The following is a 24019-nucleotide window of genomic DNA, read 5'->3' as shown; positions in this document are numbered from 1 at the left end:
AATCAATTAACATTCTCAAAGGCTTGTGAAGTCTACTAATCCGTCCGCACTTGGCGAGGTGGATTACGGCCTAAACCTTTCACGTTCTGAGAGGGGACTCGTGCCCTGTAGTGGACCCGTAATAGATTGATAGTTAATAGATGTGCAAATTCCTTATTCAAACACAAGCATGTGTCGAAAAAGAAATGTTTTTTTTTCTTTCATTTCCCTCATCCTTTTTTTTTATGAAAATTTGGTCGCTTACTATGGGCCTTATAAGAAGTCACTCAGCGAGCGCTGGACAGAGCAATGCTAGGAGATCAAATCTAGGTGATCAAATCAGAAATGAGGAGATCAGTAGTATAACTACAGTTACCGACATAGCTCAGCGAGTCGCGAAGCTGAAGTGGCCAACGGGCATAGCACATAGCTCGGAGAACCGATGAATGTTGGGGTCGAATTGATGATGATGATGATGAATCCTTTTTTTCAATCGAACCCAGGCCCTTATGATCCCAGCCAAACTTGCTAACCACTAGACCAACGAGCCATTTAGTTTTATACTTAATTATCATTAAGTACGTTTTTATTAGACGCCAGCGTACTGTTAATGTAATTTTTGTGCAATTTGTGCAACCATTAGAACGCAACATTGCGTAATGTTTGCCGTGCGTTAGTTATATTTATGAGCAGGTAAATGATTTAATAGCTAGATAGGTACATTTTTTTTTTTTAATTAGAACACTTGCTTTGACCGCGTCTTCAGCCGAGTGCACAATGTACTTCCCTGATGTAAAACACTATCTCAATTGGCACTATTAAAAATGGGAGATATTCATAATAATGTATTAGAAATGTTGAGTTACTACGTGCCGTTATTTAAAAGAGTACAGTTTGGAGTTTAATCTCCGAGTCCTAACATCCGACGAAGACGTGACGTAACGTGCCGTAGACGCAAAGCGATTGTAGCGTTTTTTGACGATGCCGCGTAGAAATCGATAAGAATATATCTGCCAGGCACTCTTCAAGAAATTGCAGCCGTGGCCTTCTGAGCCTTGTAGTGGAAAATAAATAATAAATAATAAATAAATAATAAATATACTACAACATTACACACATCGCCACCTAGCCCCAAAGTAAGCATAGCTTGTGTTATGAGTACTAAGATGACTGATGAATAATTATATGAATAATACACATAAATACTTATAATATACAGATAAACACCCAGACACTGAAAAACATTCATATGCATCACACAAACATTTTCCAGTTGTGGGAATCGAACCCACGGCCACGACTCAGAAAGCAGGTTCGCTGCCCACTGCGCCAGTCGGCCGTCAAAGAAGTCACTACGAACAGATAGACTTGCATTTGCAAAAAGGCCTATAAAGTGAACCTATTTGAAATAAATAAATTTTGAATGGTTTTTTTTTTCAATTTCTTTGTCCCTATGGAGCAGTGAAACATAAAAAAACAGCATACTTATATTGCCCTCTGGCCATTTAACTATATGCAATTCTGTCCCACCTAACACCTGTTGTTACGTAAAAAAGGACTAGTAATCAATAAACCTTGGAATTAAATTTTTTTTAGAAGTACTTAGTAGAGCTTTTTGTAACTGAGCTCGTCTGGGGCAGTACGCCAAGTTTATTCCTGCCGTTTACGGTGCTGTTACACAACAACTGAGCCGTAACACCTACGCCTCAGGATCATGGAAATTGGGTGGCAGTTAGTACGGCAGTAGGAACACGTCCTACGTGTCCCTTGCATGCCTTGCGAAGTGTTGGTTTGATTATTTATAAGCGATGGTTACACAACACATGCTTGATAGTATACACTTTCAAATAAAAAAAGAATTATTAAAATCGGTTCAAATTTAACGGAGCTATGAAGTAAAATTGATAAAAAATTTCATCTCAGTTCCCGGGAGAAGCTTGTTGTTTATCGGGATAAAAAGTAGCCTATATGTTAACCCGGAATATCAGCTACCACTATACCAAATTTTATTTGAATCCGTTCATTAGTTTTCACATGATGCCCGGACAGACAGACAGACAGACAAAAATTAAATAAAAATCTGTTTTGGATTCAGTATCGATTATAAGGCATCCTCTGGTCAAAATTTTCAAAATATATTAAATGTACAGAAATCTTCTAGTTAATGTTTTATTATAAGTATAGATAGAGGGTATTTACAAATCCCATTGGAAACGCGGACTAAGAACGTAGGAAACAGCTAGTTCATCATTATCATCGTCATATCAACCCTTTACCGGCCCACTGCAAGGCACGTGTCTCCTCGCGCAATGAGAAGGGGTGTAGGCCGTAGTCCACCACGCTGGCCATGTGCGGATTAATGGACTTACACCCTTTGAGAACATTATGGAGAACTCTCAGGTATGCAGGTATCCTCACAATGTTTTCCTTCACCGTTGAAGCAAGTGATGTTTTAATTTCTTAAAACGCACATAACTTAGAAAAGTCAGAGATGAGCGTGCTGGGATTCGAACTCGCCCCCCCCCGAAAATGAAGTCGATGTCCTACCCACTGCGCTATCATCGCTATTTATCTGTAGGAAAATAATCTTTTACTGCAACAAACACACTTAACCATTTATAATATTAGTAGAGAACATCTTAACCAACCACATCATAAGTACCTACTATGTCCATATTTACGAGTTGCAACGGATATTACCAAAGTTTGCTTAATTAACGAAAAAGGCAACGCAAGCGGGTTTTAATTTTCACAATAATATTATAATAAGCTTATAATATTAAGCCATAGCTCATCATCACAAACAATATATACAGCGACTTGCGCTTATTAATTGGTAAAAAAAATATGAAATACAGAAGAATTTAATATGGTCTAATAAGTAATATGAATTATACATAACTGCCGTTAGGTTAGCCGTTGGCATGTTCAACCGTGGATTGCTAGGTCCTGGGTTCTATTTCCAGTGGGCTCCTACCGTAATTATCTTATTTTTTTCTGTAGAGATTGACGAGATAATGGGTAGACATAACCCTCTCGCGGATCCTAGCCCTACACGTTGGGCCAAACCTTGTTAGGCATTGGGTTTTTACTGTTAAAACTTTCAGTGCAAGGCCGGAGTAAGGAACTTTGCAATGTCCACCCACGTGCCTCGAAGAGCACGTTCTAATTCAAAATTAATTTATTTCAAGTAGGCCTATTATAAGCACTTTTGGAACTTCAAGTATGTGTGTTTGTAGTGACTCTACCACCGGTTTGGAAGGCAGATGAAGCCGGCAAGAAACTTTGCAGAAACCGGCAAGAACAGTTACTCTTTGCCAACATAATTTTACAATTTAACAATCATTGTTCAATCTTGTGTGAGATGAAAGCGGGAGCGGCTTGCTTCCAGACAACCTTGTCATTAAGAAATTCATCAATAGTGAATTTCATCGGTCGTTTATCCGCCGTTCCCGGTTATTGCAACTAACATGAGGTAAAAATCGTTAAAGCCCACAAACCCGCATTGAAGCAGCATGGTGAGTGTATTCTCGACATTCCTTCCTTTTATAAGACCAGCCCTGTGCCCAGCAATGGCACGTTAATAGGAAGATGATACCAATATATACCACTACTCACTGCTATGTACACATTTTGTATATAATCAACGCATTAAAAGTGCCATCTATGTGCCTATTTGAATAAAGAAATATTTAACTTTGACTATATTACGATCACAAACACTATACAACAACAACTTTTCATCTGTAAAAAAAAAAAAAAGAAATACAGAACAGCTCATAACAAATAACCGAAAGAGATAAGAGAGTTTAAAGGTTAAGGTAAGCAACATTTATGCATCTTTTCGTACGTATGTCCTCATACAAGTAGCTTATATTCATCATCAAAAAAAAGGCTTGGTCAGTAGGTACTATTATCTATTGTTTGCTCTGGGTCACCGGACCCGTGCATAAAACGGTTTGAATTTTTTAATATGGAGCCTGGATAACCTACTCACTACAGTATACCACATTGCCGAAATAACTGTTTTATAGCTGGCTTATATACAAATAATGCGACCTATTTGATTAATGGGTGATAGCTCAGTGGTTAGGTCGTCGGCTTCACTTTCGGTGGGCCGAGTTCGAATCCCAGCAAACACTCTAACTTTTGTAAGTTATGTGCGATTTAGGTAAATAAAATATTACTTGCTACCACGGTGAAGGTAAACATCGTAAGGAATGCCGCAAGGCTAGGAATTCTCCATGATGTTCCCAAATGTGTGATGGACTTCACACGCATTTGAGAATCCGCAATGGGCCAGCGTGATAGACTACAGCCCTTCTCATTGTGGGAGGAGACCCGTGCCCTGTAGTGGGCCGGTAAAGGGCTGACGTGATAATGATGATTCGAATAATTCGATGTATATAAAAATAGCATAATATTAGTCTTCCTTAGTCATTGTTTTGTTTCTTTTATCAACTAGGTTAGTTAAGTTTTGTTTTTTGTTTGTAACATAGTAATTCCTCTATATTATGCCTCTAGTATAGTAATTCTGTTTTGCTTGGACTCTTAAACTCTGGTTTTATTTTTTGTAGGTTTACTGCTACACAGTTTATACTTATGCAGGATTATCGTTTTCATCTGGTAATATAATGTAGTTTGTCCTAATAATGTATTTGAAATAAAAAATAGTACTGCAATATTCAAAAATAGTAGATTGTCCTAATAAATAAATTTATTTGAAAAAAAAAAAATAGTACTGCAATATTCAAAAATATAAAAACAGAAATTTTAAATAAAGAAGCCTGCAATAATCAGTGACAAAATAAATAATGTAACCTATTTGATTAATACGATGAATAAAAGCTGTGATATACCAGGGGTTAGAGCTTCCGCTTTCCTTTCAGGGAACCGAGCTCGATACCCAGCATGAACTTTGATTTTCAGAGTTGTATATTTAATAGGTTTGGGCCCTATATTTTGGCATACGGCCAAAACTTCGAACCCAGAACCGCGTGATCCGTAGTTCAATGTGATATTTATTACTTGTTTACTTAAGTTTAAATGGATAAAAATACTAATCAATATTAATAATACTGGTGGAGGTAAATGGGCAGTGATACCCTATTGGTTAGGGCTTCAGCTTCCTGTTCGGGAAACCGAGTTCGATCCCTGGCACGCACTTGTAACTTTTCGGAGTTATGTGCGTTTTTAAATTTAAGCTATTAAAATATCACTTGATTTAACGGTGTGGAAAACAACGAGAATACATGCTTGAAAGACTTCCCAATGATCTCAAAAATGTGTGGATTCTACCAATATGCAATAGTCCACATACGGTCTGAACCCTTCTTATTCTGGAAGGAGTCCCGTGCCCCAAAAGTGGGCTGTCTGAAATCAAAGTATTCGAACCAATTTAATAACACGGCGTTGTACAAGTGTGTTAAGTCGTGATAAGTAAATTACCTACTATAAATACTACACAATCTAAGGTCGTCTCATAAATCGTCAAATGAATATATTATCTCAAGTTGTAGGCAAATTACGACAGCTGTAATAATTTGCATGTCACGGCTTCATAATATTTGATTATTAATTTAAATGGAATTCTCGCATGGAACGAGTGTACGAAATGGGGCGTTTTAGCTTATCATAACCTCAAGAAATTACTTCCACGTTAGTATTTCTACGTGTCTGTAGATTAAGGGATTTTCCAGGAATTAGCAGTTCTAATGGATATTATCTTCTGTTTACCCTTTCTTTTATTCCACAACGGAAAAATTTGCCCTTGTCGGAAATCTCACCAAGGTCTCATCTCGTGATAACGGGCTAGGCTGTTAGCGGTGTGGCCTTTGGCTCCGCGAAGACGGCAGTTTTATGTGGCACAAGCTGCCGTGGCTCACAGCCAGTCCAATCAATCTGGGGAAGCGTATTTCCCCGGGACGTGTCAAAAGGGCGACGTACAAGGGAGGCACCGGTGCGTTCTTAGGCAATCCCGGAGCCTCCCAACAAGTGGTGAGGCCGGCCACCGATAGGGTTTTAGTGATTAGAAATCCCACATAACCCAATTCACCCCTCCAAGAATTCGGGTATCTCGTAATCAGGACATTTAAACAAAAAAAGTCGGTGTGGCCGTAATATATTTCCAAGCGACATCGTACCGGAACGCTTGGCGAGACGTTTATGTTGGTAGGGAGGTAACTAGCCACGGCCGAAGCCTAGTAGGTGTAGGTGACGATTAAGTGGATTTGTAACATATCTTCGGCCTCCAATCACTTAAGTTAGTCATTATGACACTATCCACTTGTTTGCCACGCATATCCGTTTTCACGCAATCCACCCATCTCATCTTTGGTCCCCTTTGATTCATTGTCCTTTTTACATTTTAACATGATTTTCTTCCGTGCCTCTCGCTAAATATTACCATAAATATCTGTATCTATTAACATAAGACTGTATGAGAACTTAATTAGTAACTATATTCCTTGACAACCGACTGGCGCAGCGTGCAGCGACCCTGCTTTCTGAGTCCAAGGCGTGGGTTAGATTCCCTCAGCTGGAAAAATGGTTGTGTTATGAACATGAATCTTTTCCTGTGGCTGGGTGTTTATATGTATAATATAGGCATTTATGTATATTATTCATAAAAATATTCCATAACACAAGCTACGCTAACAATGGCGCTAGAGCGCGATGTGTGTTGTCGTAGTATTTATTTATTTTATTTTTTCTTTGTTTAATTTAATAACAAAAAACCAGGAATATCGTTTTAGTTTTGTCATATTTTTGTAGTTGAGTTAAAGCTATTTATTTTTTGGATATAATGGTTTTTATTATTTTATTTAGCTTCCTATTTTATTGTATAATTTGTCTAGTGGTAAGCATGTTTGACTACGGATTAGGGGCGCCTGGGATTAATTCCCGAATTCGGGCAAAATTTGATTTTGAGGTTATTCTCATGTGAAGTTAGAGAGTAATAGTAAAAATTAAAAGCGCCATTATATAGATAAGCAGTAAATTCTTCTTTTCTTTGAGCGAAGGGCTGACCAGAAGTGTGACATTACTTAAAAGGGTGAGATTAGCATCAACTTGTTTTAATCCTTCATGGACTTATCAAATCCATCCAATCATTTAATGTGCATATCGACGTTTATTTACCTACTATCAGAGAGGAGCCCTATGCCCATCAGTGGGACATGGGGTGGTTACCCTTAGCCAATATGTCCCACTGCCATAGGACTCTTAACCATGACAAGATAGAGTCATTGACAATACAACATGCAGTCGTTTATTTTGAGGTAGATATTTCCGTTTCATAAAGTATTTATTTATGGGAATGATTGTGCTATATAGTAGATCCAGTTTAATATCATTTTCTATTAAAGGCGAAACTTCTTAGTGCAGAGCGAGATTGGAAGTCTAATACAAAATGCAATATGTTACCGACAGCGAGTAACCTCGGCACCGAATAAGGACGCCAAACGACGTAAGTTCTTTGCCGCTTTGTCTATGACGTAAGCAGGCATGGAATGACGTCACAGTTCGACGGGGTTGCAGCGGCGGGGGTGGAGAAGGTCGCCATATACATGAAAATTTTCCGGGACGTTCCTTTTATCGAACAAGACTGGAGTAACAACGCCGAGAATGTCCGAACCAAAATATTATATATGCTTAAATGATTTTGTTGGTTTGTGCTTCTTTCACGCTTGAGTACCAATGATAATTTTAATGATAATGATGATGATACCAGAGTTGTCGAAATTGTTAACGATAATTCATTATAGAATAATAAATGTATTTTAAAGTTTCTCATATTTAATAAAATACAATTCATAACCCAATAACTTATTGTAGGATCTAAAAATGTCTAACGCGCCAAAATAAGTTCTCAACACTGTCGGCAGACCCGGAGTGCAACCCGAAATTTTTTGATACTTTGTTTTTGTGCAGCGATGTCACGGCATGTGCGACACTTTGAAATAATGTGTACCTTATTGCAGTAGTTTTATTTTTCTTAATTCATTTGTTTGAATTGGTTTTTTATTTCGGTTTTATTAATTCAATAATGCGGATGTTTATTTTTTGCGTCTATATGTCTAACTAACGAGTACCTATCTATTTTAACTAGCTAGGTTAGGTTTTTTTTGTAATATCCTTAATTTTTTTTGATCGGATGTTGTGGTTGATTCTTAGTCCTTGTCATCGAATTATTTTTTATACATTTTTTTATATTAGAACGTTATATTTGCTAATTTATCTAAAATTTTGTTATTATTTATTATGAATTTTGTTATTATTTAGAAAAATTAAATATACTTAGTAGTTATGAAGTATATTGTACCTTTATTTGACCTATACCACAATTAAAACATCTTACTCACATCCTGGGGTAGCTGGAAGAGATCTCTTACAGAGATAAGCTTTCCTTTGTACACTTCATGTATCTTAAATAATAAATAAATAAATAAATAAAACAGTGCTACTTTATAATTAAATAATAAATTATTATTAAAATAATTAATTAAAGTGGAATAATAAGCTAAGTTAGGTTGTGGCTTAATAAGATTGGCAGACCCTGCTTTAGTTGATGAATCAGTCAGCAAATCACGCAGAACCCACGGGCAATTCTTTATATGAACATACGCAGCATATTTGAAAATGCTTAACGTGTGTCATATTATGTTTATTGTTACGCCTAAGAGACTCCTACGAGAACCCTTACTAATAATACATGCGTAGGCTGACTGTTGAAACAAACAAAAGTATATATCATGTTTTACCTACACGTAACAAAATTAAATCATCGTATACATACATATAAACAATATGTATATTTTTGGAAATTTGTGTGTATCTTATAGTATACTTAATTTTATGAAAGTTTATTGTATGTGCTATGTTTCTTTTACTTTGTACGCAAACGGCGGAATTTTGACGGCCGATTGGCGCAGTGGGCAGCGACCCTGCTTTCTGAGTCCAAGGCCGTGGGTTCGATTCCCACAACTGGAAAAATGTTTGTGTGAAGAACATGAATGTTGTTCAGTGTCTGGGTGGAATATGTTATATTATAAGTATTTCTGTATATTATTCATAAAAATATTCAACAGTTATCTTAGTTCCCATAACACAAGCTACGCTTACTTTGGGACTAGATGGCGGTGTGTGTATTGTCGTAAAAAAAAAAAAAACTACTATTCCTATTGTATCTTTTGTTCTCCTTCTACTTTATGGCTGCTATTACACCCTACTTAAGTTTATAAGATGTTTATGTATTATGTTTTATGGTTTGGCGACCTTCCTGGAGCAACGGTGAGCGCTGTGAATTTAAGCAGGAGGTCCCGGGTTCGATCCCCGGCAGGAACAATTTTGGAATTTATAATTTATGAATTTTCTCTGGTCTGGTGGGAGGCCGTGGCTAGTTACCACCCTACCGAAAAAGACGTGCGGCTAAGCGATTTAGTGTTCCCGTGCGATGTCCAGTGGAAACCGATTAGGGGTATGACTACCATACTCCCAAACAGGTTAGCCCGCTACCATATTAGACTTCACTTACCACCAGGTGGGTTTTGTTTGTAGAAGAATAAGAAAAAAAAATATATATATTATTTTTTTAATCAACCCATTACCATTTCTTAAATATAGTTTAACGGTTACATACCACGATAATATTTTGGATCGTGGTCCATGGATCGTGGTCCACGGGACACACACCGACAGGCAACGCTCAGTGGCGTGCACTGATTTATTTACTAGGGTATGCATACAGCAGGAAGATTGCATCAAATGGCAAAAATATTATATTGCTTTTGTGCATGTATGAAGTGCACGCCACTGGCAACGCTCCATGCAACTGGGTCGAAATATTGACAAATCCAAAATATTATCGTGGTATATACCCGTTGAATTATATTTAAGAAATGTAGATTAACCACGAGAATCTTAGTTTAAAATCTTCAAAAACGATGCGAACTCGGACCTCCCCGAAATTCCTAACCCCTAGGCTATCAACGCTTCAATAAAATGAAATATGTTAGTATAATAAAAACTTTTAAAACCAAAGCTTCATTAAAGTTCCAAAAAAGATTTTATCATTCAAAATGTGGTTGGGTTTTTAATGATTTCGACACCCCGATGAAAAATACTAACTCTCGTCCAAAAAAAGGTGGAAACAAGGCCGAGCTTGAACCACCATCTATAGCGAAATGCATACAAAAAAGGTTTTTCCCTGTATGTTAAATAAAAGTTACAAACATAGAGCGAAAAACAAAATTCGTTTGCTGCTTAGGTACAACGTGAAGAATTTCGCATCATTTTTGAATTTATTTAGTTTTACAGAGGAGAAATATAGTCTTAGAAAGCTGGAATTAACAAAATTAATACCTCGTGTCATGAATTTTAGTATTTGTTTTTAATACATATCCAACAGGATTTGAACCCACATCTACCGTATTTAGTAACAAAATTAAGAACATAATTTGTAACGGAAAACCTAAGAAATAAAAAACATCTAAATGTTATTCTTAAAGAGTTGATAACGAAAAAATATAATAATTATTTGCCATTTTGGGCGGTGGCCATTTTGGACCGATTTTAATCAAACAAACCTAAAAATTTTGGACCGATTTTCAGCAAACTGTTGAACTCATTGACCTTTCAAACAAATAAAACAAAACCGAAATCGATCTAACCGTTCGCGAGCTACGATGCCACAGACAGACACAAACACTCACGTCAAACTTATAACAACCCTTCGTTTTTACGTCGGGGTTTTAAAAATTCACTTTCGACAAATATCTTGTAAGTATAATATATTGCGTTTTCCATTCGTATTTTATATAAAATACGACAATAACTCATTAAACCTATCCGCCTGTCGCCACGACCATCTAAGATATATTACTATGGCGGAATAAAATCTTTGCGTTACATTAATAACGGCGCCATTAATTTATAACAAGCACATTCCATCTGACAAGAAGACTCAAAACATTATTCTTCTTTTCCTCAGCGTGCCGTCTCCTTACGAAAACTGGCTATCAATAAACTAACGGTTGACATCTTAGAGATGTCTCTTAAAAAGTTCCAAGTTTGTATTAAAGGTAAGCTAATAGAAAGATCACGTAACCGATAACAAAGCTTGGGTGTGAATTATTGCACTAATCAGGCTGCTCCTCTAGTAATTTTAAATGATAATGTGAGGTGATAATAACAAAAAAGAAAACCTGGCTAAGTTTGTGTGAACGTTTGTTTGGAATCCTAATAGCTTTAGCTTTAAGTTTACCAATATGGTTACCGCCATCATCTCACCACCATCTAGGTAACATTTTTCATGTAACGTACGCATCAAACGTGCCATCTATGGGCCTACTTGAATAAAGATATTTCTGACTTTGACTTTGATACGAGAGAAAGTTCTAGGTTCGCTTCTAAAAAAAATGATTTGGTGCTCTTCAAACACCATAGGTGAAAGCTCTTGAGTCAATATATTCTTCTAAGAATCCTTCTTTATAGCTTTTAAGATATAGATTCATATATTTGAATTAATAGATAAAGCCCTATTATTGTAATGTCTATATAACAGCAGATAATATTAATATTAAAACATTTTTTTTAATTTTTGTCTGACTCTCTGTTTGTTCCAGCCAATCTCTGTCACGGCTTAAACGACTTTAGCAGGACATTCTGGGACTGGCTAATAGATGTTGTTATAGTCATTTAGGCTCTACTATATCCTTTATCAGAATATAACCCTTTTTGATGACCTCCTTGCGCTGTTTAAATTTAAAATTTAAATTTGGCATGTGGGTCCTTAAAAGGCTGCGCGTCTTACTGTAACGCTTATTCGCCTCGAGGCACGGCTTTTTCGGTCGGTTGCTACCCACGGTCTAACTATACACGGCCGATGTCTCCCACTAGACTAATCCAGAGAAATTTCAGGAATTAAAAAAAATCCCAATTGCTATCAAACCCGGAACTTTCCGCTATTAGACCACAGCGCTCGCCACTGCGTCAGGAAGTTCGTAAAAGCGGTGGAGATATATTATTGTCACATAAGAAAAATGCTTGTAAAGAAGGTCGGATCTCGTGACAGGCAATTATTAATCGCTTTTTATTCATTTAACTCGCCCCGGTCCGAAATTAACCGCACACGTTTCATTAAAATACACTAATCTATCTTTTCGTTCATAGGTCAAACAGTGGTAACCACAAGTAAATTCGTTACTTAATGGTACGTACTGCTAGACGGCAGTTTCACAGTAACAGTAAAAACATATTTTTACTGTTATTGTGTGAAGTGGGTATATAATTAGACTATTAAAACGACACTTGATATGTGCTTTTATAACATTAATTAACATTTTCATAAATGTGTTAATACGTATTTAATTTATGTTATAGTTCTCAAGAAATAAATTAAATTAAATTTGATTCCCAGCGAATGTTCATCACGTTTTGTTGGTGGGTATTTTGATATAAATACGGGCGAATTAACGATACACTTCATTCCACCCGATGTCGTCGAGCCCTGGTGCTCTTCTCATGGCTCACTCGCCCCACTGCCCTGGTGACGCCGTAGCAACGTAGCAGGTGGTTATCGGCAAGTGTCCATCCGAAAAAGATAGATACACTTCAGTCTTATTGAGAGACTTAGACGGCGCAAAGATACCAAATGGTGACTTAGTCGTTATCACATTGTTAAACATTTACTAACATCTTGTTAGATTTACATATTTTCAATGCTCTCAATGATAATGGTAACTCACATTTTATAACTGAACCAATCATAACGATCCTAACTATTATTATATTGATGCGGGAGTGTATTTAAGTTTGTCCTTATTTCTCATAAAAAGGCTGTACGTGTGAGAGTACGTGTAGAGTTACTGCTGCTGCGGGCTTAACATAAGCTAGTTTTAGCTAGAGAATTTAGCATTTCCTTTAGGGTAGCTATCAATATCTTCACGCTAAATTGAATGAACGATTTTTTTAGTACCAAGGGATTAAATGTTAGGATATGAAGGTTTACAGTTCGTTTCTGAAACTGTCGTATATAAATACAAAGTAAATCAAGTTACTTACCAAAAATCTCTCCTTTACTAGCGTATTCTGATACAATGTAAATCATGTTTTTCGTCTCCATGACCTGAAAAAAACATAGATATTAAATTAAAAATATCTACTGAACGCTAATAGTTGGAGGTAGAATACAGTCGAAATAACACGGAAATCGGTTAAGAATCCGCGGTTTATTAGGAGAACAGAACAGAACAGAACAGAACATAAGAGACCAGACCAGACCAGACCAGAACATAGAGAACAGAACAGAACAGAATGGAACAGATTTTTTTTATTGCTTTAACTGTATAAATTTTTTGATGTTGTAAATGAACAATCAGAAGGTAGAATTTAGAATAAAGATGTTTTTTTAACTGAGCAAGAGTAAAATTAAATAAATCTAAATCCATGAAATTATTATTATAGCTTTGAGTAGCTCTATAAATATAGCTATTAAGAGCGTATTTTGATCTGACTAAGGGCAAATAAAATGGAGGGAATTTACGCTATTAATTTTTTATATTTTTTGGACAAACAAAATCAATTCTAATAAGTAGTTTTGGAGTATCAATTTCATTCCTTAAAATTTTAAATAAAAAAGTCAATATCACAAACCTGTCGACGAGATTTTCTTAACTTTATGTGGACTACAAATAATTAATAAACAAATTAAATAATTAAGTGAACACTGCCATATCTATTCTTATTCAGATTGAGCCAGATAATTTCAAACAAGATAAGCGTGGAACCACTTGAAGTTATCTCAAAGGGTAAGCCTGTAGGCAGATTTTGATCCAATTATAAAGTAATTTGAAAGTGACAGCGAAGTGCGCTTTGACCCAGATGCTATCGAAACCGGGAATGAAAAAACCTACTGAGTAATATATTATTTAAAACCACTATACCTAAACTAGAAAGCTTTTACAAAGAATATTCTGGAGGTATTAACGGAATTTCCGTTGGGAGTTCAGATATTTTTAGCCGCGATTGGATACTTTCCTAATTTTCATGCAAACCCGTTACGGCAAAAAACAGCCTTTTTTGTTTGTGTTCAGTTGATTTGACTTAACAAACCTCGGGTCACTCGCGTGTCGAAATTAGTCACATGTTAAACATATTCATCAGATCTACACGAACCAGATCATATCCAGCACAATAATAATTATTTAAATCAGTTTACATTTGGCCGAGTTATGGCATTAAATCGCCAAACATCTTTAACCCCTCTCCCAAAGGAACTTTGCTGAATTTAGGGATAAAAAGATATTTTATGTACTATGTCATGCTATGAACTAAAATCATGCAAAGTTTCATTTGAATCCATTGAGTAGTTTCAGCGTAATTCGCGACGACCAAAAAAAAAAATACCAAAAATATTGTTTTAAATATGCACTGTACAGAATTCGACCCATTTTATTACAAATATATTTTTATACAATACTCGTCCCTTACTTCGCCGTAGTTGGGTATAAATAAACTGAATTACGATCAAAGGAAATGAGCAATCGGTCCAGAATGTTTATCTAGGCGGTGGCAGCCGCGCGGTTTAGTAAACGGCAATTGATATGCGCATGAAAATATCCAATGCTTAAGTAGTCGTAATAGATAAGGCTAGTTATTCAGAGAAAGTCCCAGAATATTTCTTTATATAATTATATGACCAGTATAATGTAGACCAGTAGGTAATTATATGGCTGCTTAGAAAAGGAGCAAAATGTTTGAAAATGCCTACTATCAAAACAGGAGGTTCCACAATATACTTCTAATCGCATGTTAATCGTTGTCCAGAGATAGTAGCAGTCACTAGGTATAACACTTGATCCACTTGCGAGTTGCTTCACTTGTAATACAAAATATACTTTAATCACTAAGTTTTTAAATATTAAATACTTATAAATAATATTAAATATTTATACTTTGGTAATTTAAACATTTTTTCATGTATTTTTAGTTTATAAGTGATATGTTTCAAGAGCCACACCGTGCATAGGCCTCATGCCGCGAAATAATATGAATTTAAGTATTCAGTATGATGAAGATTACGAGCTATTAGGCTAATTCTTACTAAATGCTCTAGGCCGTGTCCGTGAACTACAGCGGCCGCGTAAAACCAAAAACATCTAAAAATATCTGGTGACTCACTGTATCTGTCTTTCCATGAGTTTGTCGATATCTATGTAAACGCACACCAACACTAGCTACTGTATTCACAAATCGGCAATCTTGGCTAGCTTTTTCATTGGCTTGTATTGTAAGATGGAGCTATTATTAATGAATAAACGAAACCGTTCTATTTCTTGTGTAAAAACAGTTGAAATAATAAAAAATAGGATTAAAGTAAAAATAATTTTATTAGTTTTGCCATTCAAATGGGCAATGTTGACAGCATCTTAGAGTCTCGCAGCGTAGGTTTCGAAGACCTTTTATATTTTATTTAGTTTTAATTTGGTACATTAATTATTTTAGGTTATTTATGTTTATAATTATAGATTTAAAAAAAAAAACAAAGTATTAAATACGACTACACGTTTTTGGAAACTTTGATGCTAATTACGTCGACTGTAATGTTTCTTGCTGATCTATATTTATCATCAATTAACTACCTAACTACCGTCATAAACATACGACTTAAAACTAAAAACAATACCTAGGATATTATATAGATTTGATAAACATACATATAACAATCAACTAGCGGCCTTAGCAGACGTGCTACGATGAAATTAAAAAAACTTGAAATCTAATCGCAGATACAATTCTGTATTTTTAAACTTCTGTGGACTCAGTCAAACACAACCAAGAGTTTCATTTAAATCGATCTAGCCGTTTAGGACGAGTTCAATGTCATAGACACTACCAAAAGAATGTTACTATATATAAATATATGCTTGTGTATGCGTTTGTGAAGAATACATTTTATTTAGAATAATAATTCTATGTCTTACAGTAAAATAACCTGTTTATTTCCCTCTTAAACAAAATAAAGGTATATATAATGGCTTGGCTACTAACGCTCCAATGCAAATTGACAGACTAAAGTCCAAAATAATTAATAATGATAAATTACTATATAATAATACTGTACTATTTTTACTTTTACACAATCGCCTTTTGTTACTATCAGATAGGTATTGTTATATAACTGTGCCGTCACTCACTAGAAAATATTATTAAACGCTCTGATAACAAAAGGCCCAGTTTGTGGTGAAAATATTAGGATTTTATAAATATAATGCTATGAATATGTAACATTGCCAACACGCAACGTTGGTAGGCAGTAACTTCATTTTCAGCGATCATTCACTGCTTTTCTTTGATGAAAAAAAGTCTTTTTTTAACTTTGATTAACTTAGATCAACAAATCGTAACAGGGTACGTGAAAAATGAGTATTCCACCATGCCGTGGCGTGCACTGGGTTTCTTACCAGGGTATGCATACACCAGGAAAATTGCATAAAACGTCACAAATTCTCCTCCTCTACGAGTAATGTATCAATGTTAGGGTATGCAGTGTTTTTGTGCATGTATGGAGTGCAGGCCACTGCCACCATGCTGGCCAAGTGCAGATTGGTAAACAAGACACGCCTTTAAGAACATTATTCAGAGCACTCAGGCCTACAGGTTCCCTCAAAATATTCTTCCTTCACCGTTAAAGCACAGTAAACTACCTATATATTCATTCTATTAAAGCGAGTGACATTGAATAACTTAAAACGCACGTAACCTACAAAAGTGCTTGCCGGAGTTCGAAATCAGTTCCCCGAGTTATTCAAGTATTTTAAAACAATAAGCTAACACAATAATAACTTTTATATAAAAAATCTCTGATAATTTCAAATATCCACGTTCGGATGTTTGTTTGTAGATTGTCTATAAGTCAGTCAGGATAAATGTAGCTTAAGTATTTTTAAGCTGTAGATAGAAGATAGATTATAATTCTTTGTTCGTACATATTTTACAAGTTATTAAGAGGCAATCAGTATCAATAATGAAAACGTTTGTAAACAAGTCTCCATTCAAGATCGCTAATAACGTTCAATTCATTCACGTTAGTTACAAAACCTTATTATGCATGCCATTGTTCCAATTGCAGGAATCGCTAGCGTAACAGCATGTGACCTATTTTTGGCTGTAACGTGGTATGTTAAGCTTATATTATGCGTTCCATAATCCAAATACAATGGCCATTTTACGGTGACATACATTAATTGACCTACTACGGTCTACGCAGTAGAACCTACGCGATTTTTTTACTTTTTCACAGTACAATTTATCTATATTACTTGTTTTCACGATAATTTTGTAATTTGGTGCAATAAAGACTTTCTATCTATCCGTCTAAATATGACGTATAGTTCTTTAGCTAAAAAGAGTTGCGCGCGTCGGGTACTTTACTAAGGTAAGACTCGGCATACATGCTGATACCTATTCATTACGCTGTACACCCGCGTATTTAAAGGAACATAAACGTTCATTTACTTGAATTTTGGTTTATTCGGTTAGCAGTTTTGAAATGTCAATTCTGTTATTTTATTACGACTCCATCATCCGCTTAAAAGGCGATTTATTAAAAAGAGAACATCGGAATAAATACTCCGTCGAAGTTTTCCTGTTTTAAAAGAAAATAAATCCAAAATGAGTTGACGACAAATATTTAGGAAGTTTAGAAATGTTATAGCAACAATATTCCGTTAGTTTATTTATGGTAAAATGATTAGTCGGGTGTCATTAAGTCATAATGGAATAAATACTAGAGCAGTCTTGTCCCCTTAGTAACAATATTAACATAGAATAATACAAGAAATGTTAAGTAGAGGAAGGTCTAACTCATTGACGACTCAGTTGAAGAGTTTGTTACACGAACTAACTCGCTAGAAACTCTGCGACAACTACAAGGGTTCATACAGTTTACGGGTACAACTGTAGTCAAGTCTAGAGGGTTTACAGTTGTACCAATTTTAACGGACACTACTTCTCCACTATTTCTTCTTCTTGATCTTTACCGTATTCTTTCTTTTGTATGCTCTCTACGATGGTATGAAAAGTTTGTCAGATCCTTTGTCGCATTATGATGACCTCTAGATTTAAAGAATAATATAAATCTGTAGTTCTTCATCTTCTGTTCCTGGGCCTTTTCCGCACTTGGTTGGTCTGGGACCGTCCGTTGTACGTATGGCCACTGATGCGGCTCCCCGCTGGATCACTCCAGCCAACCGAGCTCGCTCCAAAAGCTTAGCAGGCCGCCCAGGTCGCCGAGTGCTTCATGGAGTGTTGCTGAGGAGCCAAGGTGTGCTGCGCGTTGTTCTGCTACTCCGTTGCATTGGAGCATTACGTGTATCGGTGTTTCCTCCGTCTCCATGCATGCTCTGCAGAGAGGGCTGTCAGTTATACCTAAAATGGAAAGGTGTTTGTTTAGTGGGCAGTGCCCTGTTATCATACCTACAACTGTCCTTAGTTTAGGTCGATTCAGTTGCAGTAATTTTGTTGTTAGTCGTGGGTTGAGAACTGGTACGGCCTCCTTCGTGTGTTTGCACTCTTTTGTTTTAGACCATAGCACCGAGTGTGATGTTTGCGAAGAAGTTGTTGAAGAAGAAGAAGAAGAAATCTGTAGTTATTCGTACAGTTTTTAGTTTGGACAAAAATATGACTGCGTATTTTACGCTCGCAGTCATATTTTTGTCCAAAAGCCCAGTGGACCATAAAGATTAGGTAAAACAAATGCTTGCGACGTCCAAGTCGTCTCTAGAGCTTAGTTAGTACATTATTAGGTAGGATGTAATTATAAACTAAACCAAATGCCTACATAAACTTTAATTATCTCGTCATCATTAAATTATAATATAGTAAAGTTTTATATAATTAGCACCTATAAGTACCTGATTTTAAATTTACCGAGCGCTCTTAATAAAATTGCGTGTATTTAAAAATAGAGCAACTTTTATAAAGCTATTTATAACAACATTTAAGCTTTTATAAGGCCCATTGAATAATGCGTGGGAGCCACTTATGCGTAGGTAAGATTTCTAACGATACATCATACTTCCAAATCATTTGAGGCATTTAGGAGTTAGGGCGACATGATGAAACTAACATACCTAAGAATCCTGAAATTATTAACTACACTCCGTCGCGTAAGGTGATTTTGGTGATTTTGGACCTGCCAATGCACAAGTTTAAAGAATTTGTTAAAACACATTTATTACTGCAAGGTTACTATACAATTGATGAATTTTTTAATGACAAGGTTGCTTGTAAGCATCCGGCTCCGCTTTCAGCTCTCATAAGATAGAAAAATGAATGTTAAAATGTAAAATGTAAATTGTTGATGTTGGAAAAGAGCAACTGCTGAGTTTCTTGACGGCTTCTTCTCGGTAGAATCTGCCTTCCGAACCGGTGGTAGAATCACTACAAACAGACAGACAGGACGTTTCAAAAGTGCTTATATTAGGCCTACTTGAAATAAATGAATTTTGAATTTAGAATTTTTTTTTTGTAACAATGTTAAAAACAAAAGCTGTACTAGGATCACTAGAATACATAGTATACATAGGTTTACCATTTTAAACACATTTAGATTCAAGTAAAGCTGCATCTCGGATAGTGACTTAACCTTTACACCGCAGCAAGCTGAAATCCTTACAAAAGACCTATGTCCAGCAGTGGGCGTCCTGTGGTTTTGATGATGATGATGATGATGATGATTATCTTGATGATGATGCTATTGGTGATTAAACTTTTCAATTAACTCATCTGAATTATTACAAACTACAATAACCGGCAACATGACATCGCATCATCAATAAAATACTTTTAAATTTATTCCAATCGGACATTTCATGTCGAAGTTATTGCGATTTTAATAATATAAGGACTACACCTAAAAAAACCTTTATTGAAAAGTATTTTTTTATCCAAGGATACACAACTTAATAATATACATTACAAACAATAAGAAATGCGGATGAAGTCGCGGGTAAAAGCAAGTATATTGTGAATCACTTTTGTTTGTTACATTTATTCATTTTCCTTTTTAGTAAAACAGTAATGTAACATGGCCAAGAAGTGGAAAGCTATTGTCTAGGAACCTTACTAACCGATGTTAATTACCATTTTAGTTACCATCAAGGTAAGTCATAAGTGTTACTAAGTATTTCCTACAGAAACGTGTTCCGCTTTACATTTTATCATCACTTTGAATAATGCGCCATTGTTTTCTAACGCTTTGATAATCGTAGTTATGATAGAAGCTTGATAAATTTACTAATTTAAGCCTTCATAAAACTCATAATATCCTATCTAATACTTACTAGTCTATAAAAATGCTGAAGAGTGTATATATCTTATCCCGAAAGCTCAATTCTTGAGCAAGGTAATATAGGCTAACATCAAGTTGGGTCAAACCATTTATGAGCAGAAAAAAAAAGCAAGGATGCTAAACGAAAACAAAGTAACAAAGTAAAAAGGTTTGTAAGTGAGGTTGAGCCCAAAATCGGTGAAAAAAAAAAACAAAACAGACACTCTTTCCTACATTTGTATCGATTGAACATTTGCCGTGTGGTGACGGCATTAAAGATGCAGTTGTCACCACCCCTTATCCTCCAGCGGGTGCCGTATGAAGCGACTAAGGGAAGATGACGGAGAATAAGCTTCCTCTGTGCTACTACTACCAACGAAAGCGTAAGCGCCATTATAGGCAAAACCTCCCGTTGCGAGAGGCCTTTAGTCCAGCATTGGACTGTTATAGGATATTTATTTAATAAAATAAAATAGCCTTTAATTCTACAACGTCATTTCATACATACTAACTAACATTTTAATACTTTTAAATTTAATAAACATTAATATATTGATTGGTTAGGTTAGGTATGGTTTTATAATAATATTGAATTTAAATTATGTACTTAAATTATTAATTTATTATGTCACGCATTTCGGATTGCCTGTTGGCAAAGGCCTTCTCTAGCTCCCTCCACTGCTTCCTGTCGTGCGCTATTCTGCGCCTGTTTGGTCCCGCGGTCTGTTTAATGTCGTCTTCTCACCTCCTATATGGTCGACCTCCTTATAGGCTATTGTTCGAATTAAGTTTTTATATCCCAAGATAAAAAAACGTTTTTTTTTGCTACATTTTGTATGATATCTTGTGCATTCTTGATCGAACAATTTAATAACATATCAACTTAATGCTCTAAATGGCAGAGAAATTGTACGGCCTATCAACGGGGTTAAAGTAACGTGAGCGATGTTAGGTGACATTTACTTTAAACTGTATAACAACACGGTTGTTTGAACGCCCGGCAAGTGCCTAAGTGAAGTAACGGTGAACACAACTGTTCCATTATACACATTTGCATACTTTCGAGTTAGATCTAGAACTGGGTGCCTAGTGTTAGGTTTTCTACCTACGTTTACTAAATCGATCGTACGAAAGACAACAGCGATTTTTATGGAACCAAAGGAGCGCTATCTAGTTCAGTGGCGTGCATAGAGTAGAGGGTATGCACAGGGTATGCAGATGATTTAAAATTAAGAAAATCTCGAATACGAGTTATAAATACATATTGCCCGCGTTCTTAGTCCACGTTTATTATGGTTTTTCCCAATACCGTGGATACCGTTTGTTTTCTTGGGATAAAAAAACATCATATGTTACTCTCCTTCTATTCAACTAACTCTATGCCAAAAATAAAGTTGATTGGTGGCTTGGTTAGGGCGTGAAGGAAGGTCAACCAACCAAACAAACACATCTCGCAATTAGGGTTTAGGCCAATTATTCAAAATATAAGGGGATGGTGATAACTTGGTGCCAACTTAAACCTAAAGCTACAAGGGTTCCAAACGCGCCCTGGTCTAAGAAGAGCCCACAACAAACTTAGAAGGGTACATTTTTTTTTTGTAATCACCATGTTACAGTAAATTTATATAACGCTATGAACAGAGCAATTCACACCCAAGCTTTTTTTATCCTTAAAGTAATCCTTAACGTTATAATAGGTTTTTTCTGTAAGCTTAAGTTTAATATAAACTTTGAACTTATTGAGAGACATCTCAAAGATTTCATTCAATTCAATTACGAATTAGTAGACTTCACGCGTCGTTGAGAACTTTATGGAGAACTCTCAGGCATGCAGGTTTCCTCACGATGTTTCCGTCGGCGTTTAAAGCCAGTGATATTTAAATAGGTTAAATTGAAAAAGCACATAACTGCTCGAACACGGTCTCCAAGAAAGGAAAGTCGATGGGTATGCCACCCACTACGCTATCGCCGCTTTAAGGTAGAGTATATAAATTAGGAAAATATATTTCGCTAATAGAAAGCTACATTCTCAGCGAGTAAAATATAGCCTATTTTATTTCAGTAATTATAAGATTTCAGCCTGATATAATAGTATTTGTTAAGAAAGCCTGAAGAAAAATACTAACGAGCTGCTTTATTCGCGTGCGCGGTAATTGGTACGTAATATATAAATACTAGTGACAACTAAAAAGATATCCTACTGGACTTAAAAAAAATCATGGAGCTATTTTTGCATTGCGGCTCATATATACCTAATAGATAAGCCATAAATAATATGCCGCATTTTATGTCCAAAATAAATTAGAAACTAAAAAGGTGCTTTTCAATCATTATTAGGCATATCATATTATTCCTTACAAAAATAATAATAATAATGCGTCATTTTCTTTTCAGTCTAGGCATAAGACTATGTTATATAGATACCTTAACATAGTTAATGATATAAGAAAACATAATATAACGAGACGTTAAGGAACGAATTACGTTTAACGCAGTCAAGTAGTACGTTACTAAGGCGGGTGAAACCGCAGGGGACAGCTATTATATAAAATTATATCTGTTCGTACTCTTGGCCTAAACAGAAGTGTGAGAAGGGCCCTTAGCCCCTTACTAATGCCCACCCTGTATGGCAAGCATGCGCTCCACGAGAAACTTATGTCTACCGATTATGTCGTTTTTATCTCACACACAACGGGTTTTAACACAAGTAACGGGTAAAGATAATTATCTCGTGGCAGGCATGTAAGTGCAGTGACAACCTCGCGGGGACAGTCACGCTATCTCACGCTATCTCTCGAAAAAAATATTTTTTTCTTATTTTATTGAGCTTTTTCTAAATTTCTCAAAATCTATCGGTCTGAATCGGTTAAAATTCTCAGGAAATCTAAGTTTGAGGGAACACTTTAAAACGCCGTTTGGTTGGTTCCGATCGGGTAAGTCTTTAAAAGTTATAAGCGATTCAAATACTTACACACACACACACACACACACACACACACATGGTAAGTGGGAAACCATCGACTATAAACAGATCAAACTTTCACAGGGCATGCAAGGAACACGTCCTGCAACATGCCGCACTGAGTCCATCAGTTTGAGGCGTAGGTGTTAAGCCTCATGTGCCCGTAATTACACCGGAAACCACGCCCTTCAGACCGATACACAGTATTGCAACAATGCTGCTTAGCGACAGAAATAAACATGGCGATAGTACTTTCCCGGATGAGCTCTGTCACAAAAGACTCTACTTCTACATCCCTCTTGCCAACTACATTTTAAGACTGTGCCCAGCGATATAAATTTAATTAGACAAACGGCAATAACATAAAAAAATTAAAATACATTTAAGACTGTAAGAGTTTCCTTAGGTGTGTTTGTTTCCGAATGCGGGCGGGGAAATCTTTGACCGCTAGATCTTTGACTAGTTTGGCGGCACGAATCTATGCGAATAAGCACAAATGACGGTTTCCTGCCGTTATGATCCTTGTGATAGCACATACTTAACACTCCTCCTCCATACTATATACTCCTCCTTAATATTATAAACGTGAAAGTGTGGATGTTTGTTACTCAACCACTCGAAAACGACTAAACGGATTGGGATGAAATTTGGCATGCATGTAGCCTTTGACATAAAAAAAGAATTAAGGCTATTATAATAATATAGGCGTTTTATCCCGATTCCTTTAGTAGCTCCCGAGGGAAAAT

General features: G+C 36.0%; 1 protein-coding gene across 1 annotated transcript in view; it reads right to left on the bottom strand.

The window, feature by feature from the left end:
- LOC120631408 (serine/threonine-protein kinase SIK2) overlaps positions 1-24019 on the bottom strand; it is a 100405-nt gene that overhangs the window by 35029 nt on the left and 41357 nt on the right. Inside the window, exon 3 of the mRNA XM_039900979.1 lies at positions 13042-13105. Coding sequence (XP_039756913.1) covers positions 13042-13105 — 64 coding nt within the window. The remainder of the gene's footprint in view (positions 1-13041; positions 13106-24019) is intronic.

Source organism: Pararge aegeria, chromosome 18, assembly GCF_905163445.1.
Source record: "Pararge aegeria chromosome 18, ilParAegt1.1, whole genome shotgun sequence".
NCBI lineage: Eukaryota > Metazoa > Arthropoda > Insecta > Lepidoptera > Nymphalidae > Pararge > Pararge aegeria.
The sequence above is the reverse complement of the archived record's forward strand: the minus strand, read 5'-3'. Positions and strand labels throughout refer to the sequence as shown.